Source organism: Filicampus tigris, chromosome 18, assembly GCF_054856515.1.
Source record: "Filicampus tigris isolate MCC_2025a chromosome 18, RoL_Ftig_1.0, whole genome shotgun sequence".
Taxonomy (NCBI): Eukaryota; Metazoa; Chordata; class Actinopteri; order Syngnathiformes; family Syngnathidae; genus Filicampus; species Filicampus tigris.
Window position 1 is genome coordinate 4,266,539 of NC_141234.1, and position 15,883 is coordinate 4,282,421.

At 40.0% G+C, this 15,883-nt stretch overlaps 1 protein-coding gene across 2 annotated transcripts in view; it reads right to left on the bottom strand.

The window, feature by feature from the left end:
- Nucleotides 1-4,838: 4,838 nt before the first annotated feature.
- csmd2 (CUB and Sushi multiple domains 2) overlaps nucleotides 4,839-15,883 on the bottom strand; it is a 142,682-nt gene continuing 131,637 nt past the window's right edge. The window contains exons 66-72 of one of the 2 annotated variants that reach the window (XM_086013933.1): nucleotides 15,815-15,880; nucleotides 15,437-15,598; nucleotides 14,735-14,847; nucleotides 14,276-14,363; nucleotides 11,618-11,750; nucleotides 9,757-9,934; nucleotides 4,839-9,464 (exon numbers count right to left, since the gene is read on the bottom strand). In XM_086013933.1, coding sequence (XP_085870059.1) covers nucleotides 9,775-9,934; nucleotides 11,618-11,750; nucleotides 14,276-14,363; nucleotides 14,735-14,847; nucleotides 15,437-15,598; nucleotides 15,815-15,880 — 722 coding nt within the window. In that variant the 3' untranslated portion in view covers nucleotides 4,839-9,464; nucleotides 9,757-9,774. Of the gene's footprint in view, nucleotides 9,465-9,756; nucleotides 9,935-11,617; nucleotides 11,751-14,275; nucleotides 14,364-14,441; nucleotides 14,534-14,734; nucleotides 14,848-15,436; nucleotides 15,599-15,814; nucleotides 15,881-15,883 lie in introns of those variants that run through there. The other variant, XR_015082016.1, reaches the window with a different exon arrangement.

Genomic DNA, 15,883 nt, shown 5'->3' on the forward strand with positions numbered 1-15,883 from the left:
CTGCCAGAGCAAAACAAAGGAGCGCATCTGGTAGGCTAAACACATTTCATTAGTCAATTAAATATGATCATAAATCAGAAATCAAAGATTTTGAACATGCTGAAAATTTCCTTGCCACAAGAAGAAACATTAAAACTGTTTGAGAACATCTTAAGAATATTTGGTGAACGTTTGAGACCTTGAAGGAACCCTGACGAAATCTGGCCTGAACGCGTATTTGCTACCTTCGCCAACACTCGCAAACGTTCACCCCTCAGTGGTATCCAGGCTTTATGTATTCAGCTCAGTACAATTGGGACAAACTAGTGACTATGCATTTCTTAAAGACAATAAAGCATGAGGTCATTGAAGGGGCATTACAACACCCAAGGAGATCTTTTTTTTTTTAATTTTGTTTTTTTTAAATATGCACAGTGACTTCTATTACTTTCATTTTAATCATCCCCTGCTCCCCTTGTTTTATTGCAATCACAGAATAAAGTCTTTGCTGCAGGGAAAGTCTTCCGAAATACCCAGGATCAGCTGAATTTAATTAGGGGTGTCTTAAATACCCACCTAAATATACATAAATAAGGACATGTTTTATGGATGATTATCCATAATTTATCTTCTGAACAACTCGAGCACTGCAGAATGCTGAGAGATCCTTCTCTAGACAAAGCAGCGATGGTTCATGTGATCAGGTTGGCCCACCTCAATGCTTCCTAATGCAAAAACAAGAACCGTTTCACAAGCTCAAATGACACGAGGGGGATAGAAATATATGCATCAGGTATTCTGTCAATCAAGTAATCGACGGAATGTACGGTATGGTTCTTGAACTTTTAACTAAACACTTCATTGATACAGTATGCCATATGAGACTGTGAACAAGAACATCCCAATCTATCAACTCCACTGTTGTGCAATGGCCTTTATGTGGTGAATCAAAGGTTAGAAGTACTGTATGTGTAACACCTCTTATTTTTCTATTGGAATCAATGGTGACAAATGATTCAAGGTTGTGTGTGTCAACAAAATGCATTTGAGATTGCTAAAACCGTATTTGAATAAGGTCCGGGGAAGTACATGGAACTGCATGTTACCATGGAAACGTGTCTTCTCAAATTGTCTTTGCTGTGGCGCTGCGGTGAAGTGGGGCGTAGCTGTTTCTGCTGGTGACTCCCTGTCGAGTGCTTATTACCTGTCTGAATGAACTAACCCTCACTGTGTCATAAAAAAAATATGTCCGACAGTGCTCAACCTATTCAACAAGTCCCTCATGAGGGGTGTAATGGTTCACAAAAGTCATGGTTCGGTACGTACCTCAGTATGGGGGTCACGGTTCGGTACGGGTTCGGTACAGCAATTAGTCTCACATGCATAAGACTGGGTTGTTGTTTTTTTTAATTAAGTTTTATCAGGGAACAAGCTACAATTCAATTTGCTATACAGCAAAAAACAGTCCCTGTTATAAAAGCACAAAATAGAATAAAAACTTGCGCATTAGGTTTGTTCATAAATAATAATAATAAGAATAATAATGAGAAAAAGATTAAACACAGGAAAACACCCTTTCTTGTATGGGTAGAATGAGGTTGCAGATAAAGTCAGGTAGTACTTGCCAACTAGTAACTTTAACTTCATTATAAGAGCAGCAGGGGACAGCTCGTGCTCCACCACGGCTCTTGTGCGATTGTGGTCAAATGTGGCAGTCGCTTGGATGCTGCAGCTGTTCATTTGCGCACAGCTGAGAGGGGAGGGGCTTCGCTTGGTGGAAGACTACGACAGCATTTTTCAACATCAAAACCAAATGGCTGACACACTATGCTAATACTAAAAATATTGCTGTCTTGGTAAGGTTCCAGAACTGTAAAAAAAAAAGCTGCAGAGTGAACAGGACGCTGTTGGGCTGTGTGTGATGTAGTATGCCAGATGCTGATTGGCTGCCGCGAGGCGGAATGGCAAAAAGGTTTACTTGTTCAATACGTGACGAATGGGGCGAATGGTCGGATTTACGGTGCTTTGCTCAGTGTCCCGCCGCTCCAAACGCATCATTCGCACCGCCCTGCATGCAACCGCCCGCGCGAACTACATTGACTCCAATTGAAACGTGCCGCCAGAAACACTCCCACCGCAGTTGGTGTAAACGTAGCATATATATATATATATATATATATATATATATATATATATATATATATATATATATATATGTGTGTGTGTGTGTGTGTGTGTGTGTGTGTGTGAGGAGGGGTGTAAACAAAAATAATAAGTTACAAACTTGCAAAATATGACTGTCTGGAAGAGACTGCCGAGGATGCTGTATTAAAGAAAACTCTTTACTCTTCTCTCAGAAGTCACAGACACTGGCTGCTTTTCAAGGTTGTTTACAACTTAAATGCCATTTTTGTGCGTGTGCCTATTTCAGTGTAACAACTCTTTGCCTGTGTGTCATTTTACTGACAGGTAGAAGTAAACAGGTACAATATATTTGACTTCTGCTTGTTGTTTTGAGTCGGCCTGTTAAAGTTTTAAAGCAGGATAAAAAGCCAAAGTTGACAGTTTGGACTGTAGGTATTTGTTAACAAAATAATAGGGCAAATAAGAAAGCAAGCTTTGGAAATGCAATTACACAACATTGAACGTGTACAAATCGTGATAACAGTACAGAGTGTATTTGTTTGAATCGTGGCCTACTGCTATGTAGTTATCTCCCACTGTGTCATAAACTGCATCTCTGTACGATCAATTTTCTCTCTTTTGCTTCGATACCTTGTTTTACTGTGGCATTCTCGAACGTGGAAGTAGACAACAAAGCAGTAGGTTTACCCTCCCAAATCCCCTCCAGCAGCCTAGCCTTGGCCCTAGCTAATATCAAGCAAAATCCACACTGCCTTCCCAGAAGACACTGGACCATGGATGAAGGGATTGTCTGATGAGACGAAGTATATATTTGCGGTGTCAGTTGAATTTGTCAGCCGGGACCTGGATTACTTACTGGAGCACCATTGGAGACCCAACTTGCTATGATTACAAATAAATTCTAGCAAGCCCAGGCCAGGCTTGTAATTACTGGGACCAAACTATCGGATCTGTTATTTGTTGTTGTCAAGGAGTGTATGCAGCACTTTGACAAATCATTGCCAATCATTCCCTATACAAATCACTTTACTCATTCAGAACACATGCAAACTGGGGAGAAATCACTGCTTCTAAATCCTCCTAAATAATGTGGTGGAGAATTGACCATTAATGACGGTTAATGAGCTTCCTGGACGTGAGATGGAAAAATTTATTATCTTAGCTAATGAATGAGTCAAAAGAACAATCTAGACCTATGATAAGAGTCAACTATGAGTCTCCAATTACCATCTACGGCTAAAAAAAATACCCCAACATGTAATTGCTGTCATCACTCCATGGTATTGAGCAATAGAGCAGCAACACTTGCAATGAGGCTTGCTAGATTGTGCAAGTGAACCTAATGAATTCCACCTATGTATCTATCTTGCGGCATTCCTTCACGAAGGGTTAGAGTAATGGAGATTGGAGATGTTTCGAGTCAAGTGTTTAACTGCTATGTTCCTCCTGCGAATAACTTGCACTTACAGTCTTGCGAGGCACTTAAAATCTCAAACATACAAATGCACCCTCACCACCATCTCACAAATGACCCACGTTGAGTATAAACCATTAGAAAGTGCATTTAGGCAAAATCTGATTCTAATCTGATGAAGAGGCAATTATTGAGAGCGTCTTGTGTTTCTGAGATAGCAGTGCGTGTTTAATTTATCTGCCCGGAAATGAAATCAATATGTTCTTTTTGTTCTGCATCATCAAGTTGGTAGAAAAAATAGTGCAGTCGTTCAATGAATCCTCCTACACTAAGGACAATGGGAAAGGCAATGTATGGATATCTTTTCCTCGAGACCACCTTTCAGGATGGATAGATATAATACATATCGTACAAATAGCCTACATTCAGTACATATCCGACCAAACCCAAAAATACAACTTCTCAAATGCAGCATACTAAATTGGTCGACATTTCCTTCTGCGGAAGGAGATGGTGCATCGTTGCAGCTAGCCATGGGTAGATCACGACTTTGGTCCCCGAGTAGCTTTCACGAGCGCTTAAGGAGCAAGAATGAAGAGGAGGGCTTCTCTCTTATTTTATGTTATGCGCATTATTGTTAACGGCTCCAGCAACAGCCTCCTCTTGTTTCGCTTATCACGCATGCATGTAAAGTTGATCTTCTATATAACAAGTGCAATATATAAGCTTGCATCTATGTCCTAGAGCTGCACCAATTACCTTGTCTAGTTTACCCGTGCCTCCTGTTTTTATGGCTCAGTCCAGGGTGATGGCTCACTATAATTGACTGTCGGCTCAAAATGGAGTTCATTCTCGGTGGAGGATGTGGCATACAGGCTATAAACGAGTGGATACTACTCTTTCTAGGTATGGGAAGTGACGCAAAATTGACTGGATATTGTTTAGAGTTCTATGAAGAAAACTACAGCCACTGTATTGATGGCTCTCTCACCTGTGCTCGTGTTCTCTCCATGCTTGTGTTTCCTTAAAACAGCTCACAAAAAAATTGCACATAGTGTTAAATGTAAAAAAAAAAATCCAACACATATATATACATATACACACATACATATATATATATATATATATATATATATATATATATATATATATATATATATATATATATATATATATATATATATATATATATATATATATGCACACACACACACACACACACACACACACACACACATATATATAAAATGGCTCAAAATGTGTCTATAAAAATGCTCAAGCGTGAATAAATACTCAGATGAACAGTAGTTTTTTGAGTGTTTTATTCCAAAACCCTTCAAAATAAGTTTCAAGTTCAAGAAAGTAGAATAAGCTTAGACACAATGCAAAGCATCATATACAGACGGATAAAATACATTTTATATATTGCAGACAAGCCATGGTGGGTCTTACATATGTACAATACTTATGTAAACTTTATGTACACTCTTTTTACATATACAAAAAGCCTTGTTTTTATTTTCTTTTGTATATATTTATATAGATTTATTTATATAATTTTCATAGACTCCCCACTAGCATTTGAACTACAGTAATGGGAAAATTACCTGTCAATTTCATTTTTTTTCCATTTTATATTACAAATGTATTTTCACAAAAATATATCTCTGTACAAAAATGTATTTTTTAAATTTGTTAATATTCTCTTTTTTTTAGTGACACTACAGAGTTCTCGTCTGTCCATGTTTCTTTCATTGCCCTTTGACTTGATGTATCAGGCTTTGCCTTTTCGCTGTTCGACTGATCAGTCTGTTTAAGAGCTAAGAGCCACATGGAGCTCACTCAGGTGCTTTTGAGTTGCCATGTTAGTCTCATTCGGGGGCCAGTTCACATATTTTTCAACTTTTGTAAAAAGAAAAAAAAAAAAGTTGTTTTCTTTTTGGCTGGTTGCAAAGGAGAGCACACAGAAAAGAAGTTTGTGCTAAAGAGCATTTCGTTTGACAAACAGCGGATTTTGAAATCTTCATAATCAACAAATTCAGACACACAGTAAAATTAAATACATTCAAACAAATAACCGGTCCTTCAACAACTCAATTTTCTGAGAGGGAAGCCCCCTCAACCCCCAACCAATATCTTGCTTCTGTCCCTCTAAGACGGAGTCACTGAATACTTCGGGTTTTTCTGAAAACTGGTGCTTCGACTGGGACTGAATAACACACTAGTGAGAGTGGCTTTGGCACGGTTGCCGACAAGACAATGAAATACCGGTGAAAACAACGGACAGTTGACCTCAAATATATTGCACTGCATGGCTGATGGATTGTTTGGTACATAGAGTACAAACTGCTGCATCAGAAAGAGCAAAACACAGAAATTGACAGCTCTTAATCGCACCCCCGACCGACAGGAAAGTGGGTGAACTCTACGCGAAGTAGAGCAGAGGGTCTGTTTCATTATAGACGAGATGGTGAGCGGAAGAGAGCTGTGCCTTGATGATAACAAAAATGTGTCAAGGATGGACACAGTCTATCTCTTTAAATATGCAAAGAGAACCAGAATGGTGCCAGATAGCTCTTAAACCATAACTCCAACTTACTCATATAACTTCAGTGCACTTTCTTTGAGAGAACTTTGCAGAATAACCCAGAATGTTACAAAATAGTCCTACATCAATACTGCAGTTCTCAATGGGTGAAAACTCCCATTTCCGCAAAGTAACCAGTGTTGATACTGACAAAAAGACTTGCCCCGCCATTAAAAACTCGCATTACAAGTAGAAGTGAAGCAACATTGAGAACAAAAAGCTTAACATGATCGTGTTCTTTGGTTGATACTTTATAATCTTCCCAAAACATGCGATGACCAATTCAGCAAACAAAACATGTAGGCAAGCACAGCACTGAAGTTAATCCCTCCACATATTAAACGACATTAAGACCCTACAAATGACAAAAAGGAAAAAAAAAATAAAACTAATACATCACACATCTCAAATACTCTGAGAATAACTTGTAGTTCCTACAGTAGGCATGTAACTGTTATACATGCACATTATGTTCAGAGTAATAATAGAGACCCCCAATCTATGCAATTTAGAATTCAGCCAACTGGAGCCATCAAACCACTGTAATGAGGTCATGACAAGGCACTATGATGAACATAAAGTGCTTATTGGAAAGAGGAGAGGGTAGAAAAATACGGAGGACAAAGGTTCAAGTCTGATCTTTTAGACTGAGCCCTTGTGTTTACACACACACAATCATCGTATTATATTCTTGTTGTCACAATTGATTTAACTGCTGTCATAGGAAACTTCAATCTGTTCTCTCCTGTTGGCTACTCACACTAGTTCAGTACAAACTCAATTAAGATTATGAAAGGGCATTATTATCTGTTAAAAATTCCACTGAAGAAATGTAGGGAAAAACTCAATTAAAAGGGACAGAAACTACATTAATGAATGAAAACACCCATGCTCCAAGAAATATTCCGAACAATATTAGGAAAAAAGATAAATGAACCCCTACACAACTTTGAGAACTGAACATCAATGCCTGCTTAGATAACGTGGGTTCTCCACTCCCTGTGAAATCTCCAAGGTAATTCAATTGTTTCCTTTTCCATCAATTCACGAGCAGACCTGGCATGGGGCAATATTCTATCTGTGGCGTTGCGATAAGTGAGGGCTGTAAAAGTAATAACATAGTAAAAGCAATTACCAGCCCACAGCCACTCTGATTCAAGGAACATTACAGTGATTGGTTTCAAAGGCCTAGATTTTGGAGGGGAACTATATATGCAGGTGACTATAAACACTTGGTTAAATGCCTGTTTGTATGGATACGGATGTGTTATGTCAAAGCCACTCTTAAGCATTCAACTGTATATCTTGAATCGTTCCACTTTGAAATATCGAGATCGAATCGTCTTTTGTTTGGAGAGGTATATAAATCTTAGAAGGAAATGGCACATTTACATTACTGACAAGGTCATTCAAATATCTGTAAAGTGACAACAAAAAATCATTGCATTATACCCTCTAAAAGTGAGCCATACCGTATTATATCGACTCATTAATCTCACTCAGTCGAATCGAATCAAATCGTTCCACTACAAATCGAACTGTCCTTGAATCGTTTCACACCCCACGTATCAAAATCCGTATTGAATCGTCTTTCATGGAGAGATGCACATCCCTAATATATATATATATATATATATATATATATATATATATATATATATATATATATATACACACACAGACGCACACACACAATGTGTACTCTGTATGTATATTACATAACTGGCCCTGTCCTTGCTAAAGGGGTCTAAAGTATGCCTATTCAAACTTATGGAATGTCTTCATTTGCTGTGTTGATAGTCAACCCAGCTACAGTATCCAGACATGTATAAGGTTGGCAAAATGATGATTGCAGAAGCAGGGTGACAACACAAACATATCTACACAGGAAAAATTCCGATTAGGATGTGTTCATTTCAAAAGACATGAACTTCTCCAGACAAGCGTCAGACTGACAATTCTTTAGTTACCAAACCGTTTTTTTCATTCACAGGTGTTGGTCTTTCATTAATTAGAGGAGAAAGGAAAACTCTACACCATATTTAATTTGATTATTAACGTGAGAAAGTATGGGTCTAATCCGTATGCCTCTTTTCAAAGGCTTGATGAAGCCCTCTGAAACCTACTCAAGGCAAGTCAGGACAACACAAATCAACTATCCATTTTTTCCAAGGGAACGGAGCTTCCAGAAGTTAGTTTACAGGTCGTACCGCAATATAATCTGCCTGATGTTAATCACCGATTCAACTGTACAGCACACTCAAATGCGTTTAGCTGAACACATGAACGATGACAACTTATTCTAACAAAATGAGACAGTAATTTTTCCAGCTCATTTTAGTCACCAAATCGATTGTGTGTAATCAATTGTTGATTAATCACAATTTGAAGAAATGGAGGCAGAATGGAGTGCATTCGGCTGCAACCAGCGGAGGTGCTATGGTCTCAAAAAGAACAACATGACACCTCCTTCTGCTCAATACAACACCGAATTTGAAAGAGGAGTATCATTCGGAACATTCAGAGAGATTAACCCATCCCATTTAAAATGACATCTAAAAAAGTTCACACTAAATAAAAGTACAGAATGGTGATGAATATAAGCCGAGAGGGTCAGGTTGCAGATACCAACACAAAATACAAGCATCGGATCACAAAGTGCTTTTTCTGCAGCCCTTTGCACCCTCATAGCCCTCCACTGGACACCGCTACCCATCATGGTGAATTCAATACAAAAGTCATTAACACTCTCAAAAACAGCAGGGGCCGAATGTTTGTCTCCAACATGGCCTTGACTGCATTTTAAATCCCTCCTCTGGTGGTACAGATTCGGAGATTAAACTTTTAAACTGTCCCCGGAGCATTTCGTTGGGGACAAATCGAGTTCATCAACACAGAACGCAAGCGGCGTAAAGAGTGAATGCAAATATAAACAAAGTAATGGAAACCATAGCAAATAATGACTAATGTCTGTTTGCCGTAAGGTTGACTTGTATGTTATCTCTGGTAGCAACAGGTTCAAGTCTTGAGCGCAACATTCCCTTTGGGTTTAGGCGGTAAGGAGAGTGGTCACAGCTTTTGCTCCCTGCATTACTTTCTCCTGGAATGCACTTTCAGGTGCAAACATTTTCTCAAGATGTGGTAAAAAGTTATCCAGTCACAAAAAAAGCGTTTTGCTGTTGAAGGTTGCTGCGTTGTTTCTTTTATAGGAGCGTATTGTCCCACTGGAGTTGTTTCCTGACTGTTTTTCAGTGAATACAATTAATTTTGTCTTGCCCCCTTGCTCAAGGAAGTACGGAGGGATGTCCAAGAAGATCGGGTACACCTCTCCTCCCTTAACTGGAAGATTGATGCAAAAGGGGTGTGGAAAGAATGTAAAGAATGTGAGAAATGCAAGAGTAATGAGCAAATGAAAATATAATTGGGGGGCATGAAAAAATGAACCAGGGTAAGAATTTTTAGAAATGATGCAAAGACGTGATAAAAAAAGAGAAGAAACAGACATTATTTTCCCAAATGGTACATCTGAAATGTTGCAAATCTGAGAATCTGCCTGCAGTTGGTGTCAGTAGTTGTGTGATGACATTTTGTGGGTCCACGTTGCACTGAATGGCAGCACACGGTTTCTTACCTTGAGTTGAAACTGTTGCTATACAGCTGTGCACACTGTGCTGACTGTGAACTCGGTCTCATTGGTCATGATGTCAGTAGGCTGAATGTTGCGATCATACATGGGGTTCTCAAACGTAGCCCGTCCATTGGTGTTCTCGTGGCCCACGTAGCCATTGAAAGGGACGTTGGGTCTTCTTCTGGAAGACGACAATGCCGTGTAACAATCCAATTAGCAACCATACAAATGGTTCCAAAATACAGTTTCTTATACCACAAATTGGACGTGAAGGATTTGATCTAACATAATCTCAACGTTTACTTTATTGTGTTTAACTTTCTAATGGATCCCTCTATCAATCATATTAAGACCGCATTTTTAGTTAGCAGTACTGAATATGCTTCCGCACCCTTTACAAGTCTAAACACCTTGGGCCCAAATTTTGTCAACAGGCGCACATGTACTCTGCGTAAAACTGGCACATCTTGATTTTCATGCCAGGCCAAGTTTGGTTTACCATGTGTGGGAATTTGGCAGACAGCGCTATGCCTCGCACCCTTTACAAGTCTAAACACCTCGGGCCCAAATTTTGTTAACAGGCGCACATGCACTCTGTGTAAAGAACTGGCACATCTTGATTTTCCTGCCGTGCCAAATCTAATTTACCGTGTGTGGGAATTTGGCGCTACGGCTCGCTGTGCGTTCCGACAGACCGAGTGCATTTTCTATTACATGCCCCCGGTGCACCTGAAAATCTTGTGACAGAAAGTAGACTAGACTTTAGACCAGGTGAAAGCAGGTCTAAGTTGTGGCACAGGTGGTTTAACACAATTTTGGTAGATTTTATCCAGCAGTAGGACAGATTCTGCACTCCATTTATGTGTGGTAGGTATTGTCATATTTCATTCATACATATGACATCAGCGTGCCTCAAACCCTGAAGCTTAACCCTAATCCTAACTCTCTAGTGGACCCCTTCCTACAGTTTCTTATAAACTTACTTTGCATGTGTCGATCTCCTGCATGCATAACAGCACAAACACACATTTCTAACGGCGCTCTTCTCTGAAGATACCAAAAGAGAGAGAACTCCACTCATGCACACAGTTAGACTGTAATTTGCGATAGACTTGGGCTGGCCACAAAAGTGGGGCCCTTCATGTCTTCTCAATGAACAAATCATGTGTTTTACAGAGGAAGTAAACAAGCAACACTTAAGGCCTAGATAGACCAAACCGACGTCGGAGGTCGTGAAGCGTCGCGGTGTCTGAATGTGGCGTCTGATTGGTGTAGTGACCACCGTCGTAGCGTCGCAACTCATCTGTAAGCGTCTTTTGGGCGATTACGCATGTTGAATCGGTGTCGCCAGTTGTGACATTTGGTCACTGAATGGCTGTTAGCTACCAAATCAGCGCTCGGAGCACCAACGGGAAGTGATAAATGTGGATAAACAGTGAGCACGCCTTCGCCGCCTTAATCTTCTTACAAGTACAAAAGCGAGGGTTGACAATCTAAGTATTTCACAATACCGTGTCAAGAACGTGATGGTTTACTTCGCGTGGGAGTTCATCGTGAGCGAAGAATATAGCTGAATGCATTGTTTACGTTTTTATAATCCGCCCCCGGCCAACAGTTTTCCGGTTGGATTTTCCTAACAATGAGAAATAGTGACTACCGCCACCGATGGTATGGAAGGGTATTACATCTCATGCATGCACAGAAGGTACTTTCATGGTCAACGTCGCTGTCTTTCGTTGCGGTGTGTTTTTCCAGCGTGACGCCCGACAGCCGGCCGAACGCCACAGGGGGTAAGCACCTGTCACTGTTGGCCAATGTTGTTTTGGTCTATCTAGGCCTTTATACAGAAAAACACAAACCACACCTATGTTTGTAGAGGTACAGGGCGAAGCCTGCGATGATCATGGCTATAAAAGGCACTAGGATGGCTGCTGCCACTGAACTGCTGTTGGAGGCAAAGTTGTAGGCTGTGTTGTCTCTGCTGGGATCTAAACTCTCTGCAAGGAAGCGATAACATTGTGTCATTAATTCCCATTCGATAGGCTGTGATTTTAAAGAAACACAAATAAACAAGGGAGATTATCCTCCCAAAACTTTGCGAACAAATTCAGTCAAACATTCAAGGGCAATAAACCAAAGAAATATGGTGATTATTATGGTTGGAGGGGTGCTGCCATCTATGTCTAATTTACATAATAGGTTGAACAGACAAGTGACCTTTTAAAGTTTAGCCTGGTGCTTTACTTTAATTTCCTCCCCCTTTGGGAACGTCAAAACCCATTGCCGTAAAAATCACTCTTAGTTACAGGCATGCTCTACTTGTAAGGCATTTTCTCATTTAGAAAGGCATGTGTGTGTGTATCTGTGGCAACGCCAGGATAATGACAGCCCACCTGTTGGCTATTCGGTCCCTTTCTGAAATAAAGCTCCAATAAAAACAGGTGACAGTTGAGAAGGAATTCAATTAATGGCTTATGTTGTACTTGCCAATCATCTCTTTGCCACGCAAGTGTGGACACACACTTGTGGAGGCGTGTCATTTGTCCACAGTCGATTTCCAACAAATTGTGTGGCTTTTAACCAAGACATGCATTCATATCAGCTTGAATGCAAACGGTGCAGCCGCATATCCCCCCTTTTCAATATGATTAATAAAAGAATTGTTTGCTGTGGTGGCAGGTGGAGGGAGAGCAAGACAGTGCCTGCTGTTCGACCTGATCTGTTTTTGTGCCCCAAAGCCAGCAAGAATTGCACCTGCCTTTCTTTTTAAATATGGGCTCCTGATATCCATGCCACCATCACTAACTGACTAAGCATAAGTGTTGGCACAATCTATCACAAAATTGGGTCAGTGTCCCATTATCACAGGGTGAATACAACCTCTGCAAGTCATTTTTGTCACATACCTGCCTGAGCGCATCTTGGCCACTGGGACATGTTCAGGGTCAATGGTTACATGAATAATTCATAATAATAATAAATATTCATTCTTAAATTATGTCAGGATAAAGATCACATGAATCAGAGTATGTTTTGCTTTGTGTCATTTTAGTTGTCTTTTTGCAGTCATATAAAAATAAAATTGCGCATACCCTTTCTCAATACTACCTCATTTAGACTATGCAAGGCTATTAATACTTTTTAAAAGAATAAAAGCTGAAGCTGAACATTTTTCATTAGTTTTCACTAAAAACAACTTCTTTCCACTTCATTGTGTCATTCCCTGCCAGAGAATACACAGTCAAAAAAAAAAATCATTCTCATTTAAATTTGGCTAGGGTATAAATGGGCTTCTTTTCCAACATTTAGAAATGTTGCCAAACAATAAAATGGATATAATAATTATGAACAAACAAGTCTTTTTTTCTGGCAAGATGATCTTACTTCATCCCGTTAATGTGACCAAGGAACTAAACAGGGGGTGGGAGGTACTGGAGGAATAAATCTTTCTTGTATACACATTGCACGACTGTAGCAGACTTCCAGATTAATGGAGTGGTGCTGGGAGGATTTGTTGCAGCAAAAAAAAACACGTCTTGGAGTATTTTAAGTTGCAGACATGAAACAGAATACACGATTTAGGGGATGAAGCAAGTCTTCACCTTGAGCCTCAAAACTATATTTACAACACAATACGATACAATTTCATTTATATAGCGCATTTCATAACAGCTAGGGCTGTAACAAAGCATTTTACAATACAATAAATAGAACCAAAACAATAAAAGGCTGTGATACATCTATTAATAAATATAGATATAAAGAATATATAAAATATAAGTACAAATATAAATAAATAAAGCCAATAAAGTGACATAAAACATTATATACAAATGACACCGGAAAAGCGCCGAAAATTTCAGGTCTGATCAAAAGCAAGAGAAAAGAAATGTGTCTTCAACCGGGTTTTAAAATTGGACGGAGAGGGGGCTTGCCTAACCACCAATGGGAGGTCATTCAAGAGGGAAGGACCAGCAACAGAAAAGGCTCGATCCCCTCTGAGGCTCCGCTTGGCTCTGCACCTCGAGCACGCCTGGTGCGTAGGAGTGGAGGGGCTCGGAGAGGTATGCCGGAGCGAGGCCATTTAATGATTTAAAGACAAATAGGAGAATCTTAAATTGGACCCTGAAATGCACTGGGAGCCAGTGAAGGGATGCCAGAATTGGTGTTAAGTGCTCTATCTTCCGAGCTCCAGTTAGTAGGCGGGCAGCAGCATTTTGGACCAACTGGAGACGTTTGAGGGAGGACTGGCTGACTCCAAAATAAATAAGAAAATAAAATAATAAATAAAACTAATAAAATAAAGCGCATTACAGTGTCAACTGCAGGATTATATAACAGAGCCAAGAGACATTACAAACAAAACATTCTCCTGAGTGGAGTATTTTGTGCTGATATGTTGCGTGAACATGTTATCGTAAATGTGGTTTTATATTTGAGTACAAAAACTTGAGCGTACAAGATGTGAAGACACAATGTGTACTGATTTGTTTGTTTTTTTTTAAGTGGGAAGCTGACATACCCAGTCTCTGCAGACCAAACTGCCCAAAGCCTTTACCACGGACAAATCCTTGGTACACAAAGGAGTTGGATGAAGAGATGTAGGACACCTACCGAGGGAGAAGGAAAGGAAGACAGAAGCATCCAATCACATCCAAGTGCGGCAAAAAAAAAAAAAAAAAACGCACCATCAAAGTGTCGGCTGCTGGTGCAGGCGGAAGATGAAACATGTCGAAAAAGGGGGTGATATGCAACGGAAAGTTGTAGAGCCACACTCAGCCTTGATAAAAGCACATAGCGTGATAAGAGTAACTGAGAATCATAAAACACAGCATTATACTTAAAGCTTGGCAATGATTCAACAGACATTCTAATTGAAGACAAAATTCTAGGTGGGCCCACCATCTCCCCAGAGAGTGTCTGTGTGTGCGGGTGCAAACATATTTTAGGTCCCTGAACTTCACATCGAATGTCCACTTACGTGTCCATCTAGAGCCCAGTTGTCGATTTTGAACTTGTTGACAAATATCTCCACAGGGCCTCGGATTTGGTGAACCTGAAGCAACAGCTGGGCTTCTTCTCTTTTATATGTACCTTCAAGAATATCAGATAAGAAAAATTATTACAAAAGAATAGTCATTTATTCCGTAAAGAGTTTAGATTAGTCTAGTGCAGTCAAACATGGGAACACATAAACCACAAGCAGGGCAGTATTACATGCTCCAGATTGGACGTTAATGAACAGATAACCCATTCTAAATATTGCACAATCAGCATTAATATAATCCTGCCAATATTTTGCAACAATACTTAAGACCTTCAATAACGGCACCAATTTCAAATGCATGAATGTGCGTGTTGTGTGACAATATCAGGTAGTGAAAAGTGATGAGACCTTGCTTTTTGCAGATGCAAATTTCATTTTAATGATCACAGCTGCACAGCAAGTATGCCACAGGGAAAATGTCAAATGTTTTCTGTTCCATAACTGCAGCAATAATCTACACCATAGAGGGGGCCACAATGATTTCTTGCTCCTTGTCCTCACAAGAAGTTATTTGATCTGTCTGTCAAGATGCATTCCGATGAGGGGAGTCAATGGTTTCAAATTCAATATGAAAGTCGGGGTGAGGGTGTTAAGCAAGGGTTATGAATGGCAATTTTCTTCTTCTGGAGTACTAACCAGCGAGTTTGAGCTCTACGCCACTGTGGTCAAGCAGTGTTCCATTCACCCGGTTGCTAAAAGACTCAAAGGCAGTGATGCTGAGCATAGCTGGCTGCTTCTTCCCCAAATACTCATAGGATCCTCTCCAGAGAGAGTTCTTTGCAAATACCCCAGCAGGTACTAAAACATAGAGGGGGTTGGGGAAGGGGGGTGTAGAAAGGACAAGGAGCGACAGGTAGAATATATAAGTAACAAAGTTACCCATAGAACTGTTTTTTTTTTTGCCCTGGATGGGATATCAAGCAATTACAAAATAATCTGCTGAGGAAGAAATCCACTGTGCGTGGGAAAAAAAGCCAAAACAAAACGTATCTTACAAACCAGAAAACCTCTTACCTGGTAATTTGGAAGGAGGCTCCTGCACTGTTCCCACGGGGCTCTTACCACTCGGACGGTTATCAGCTG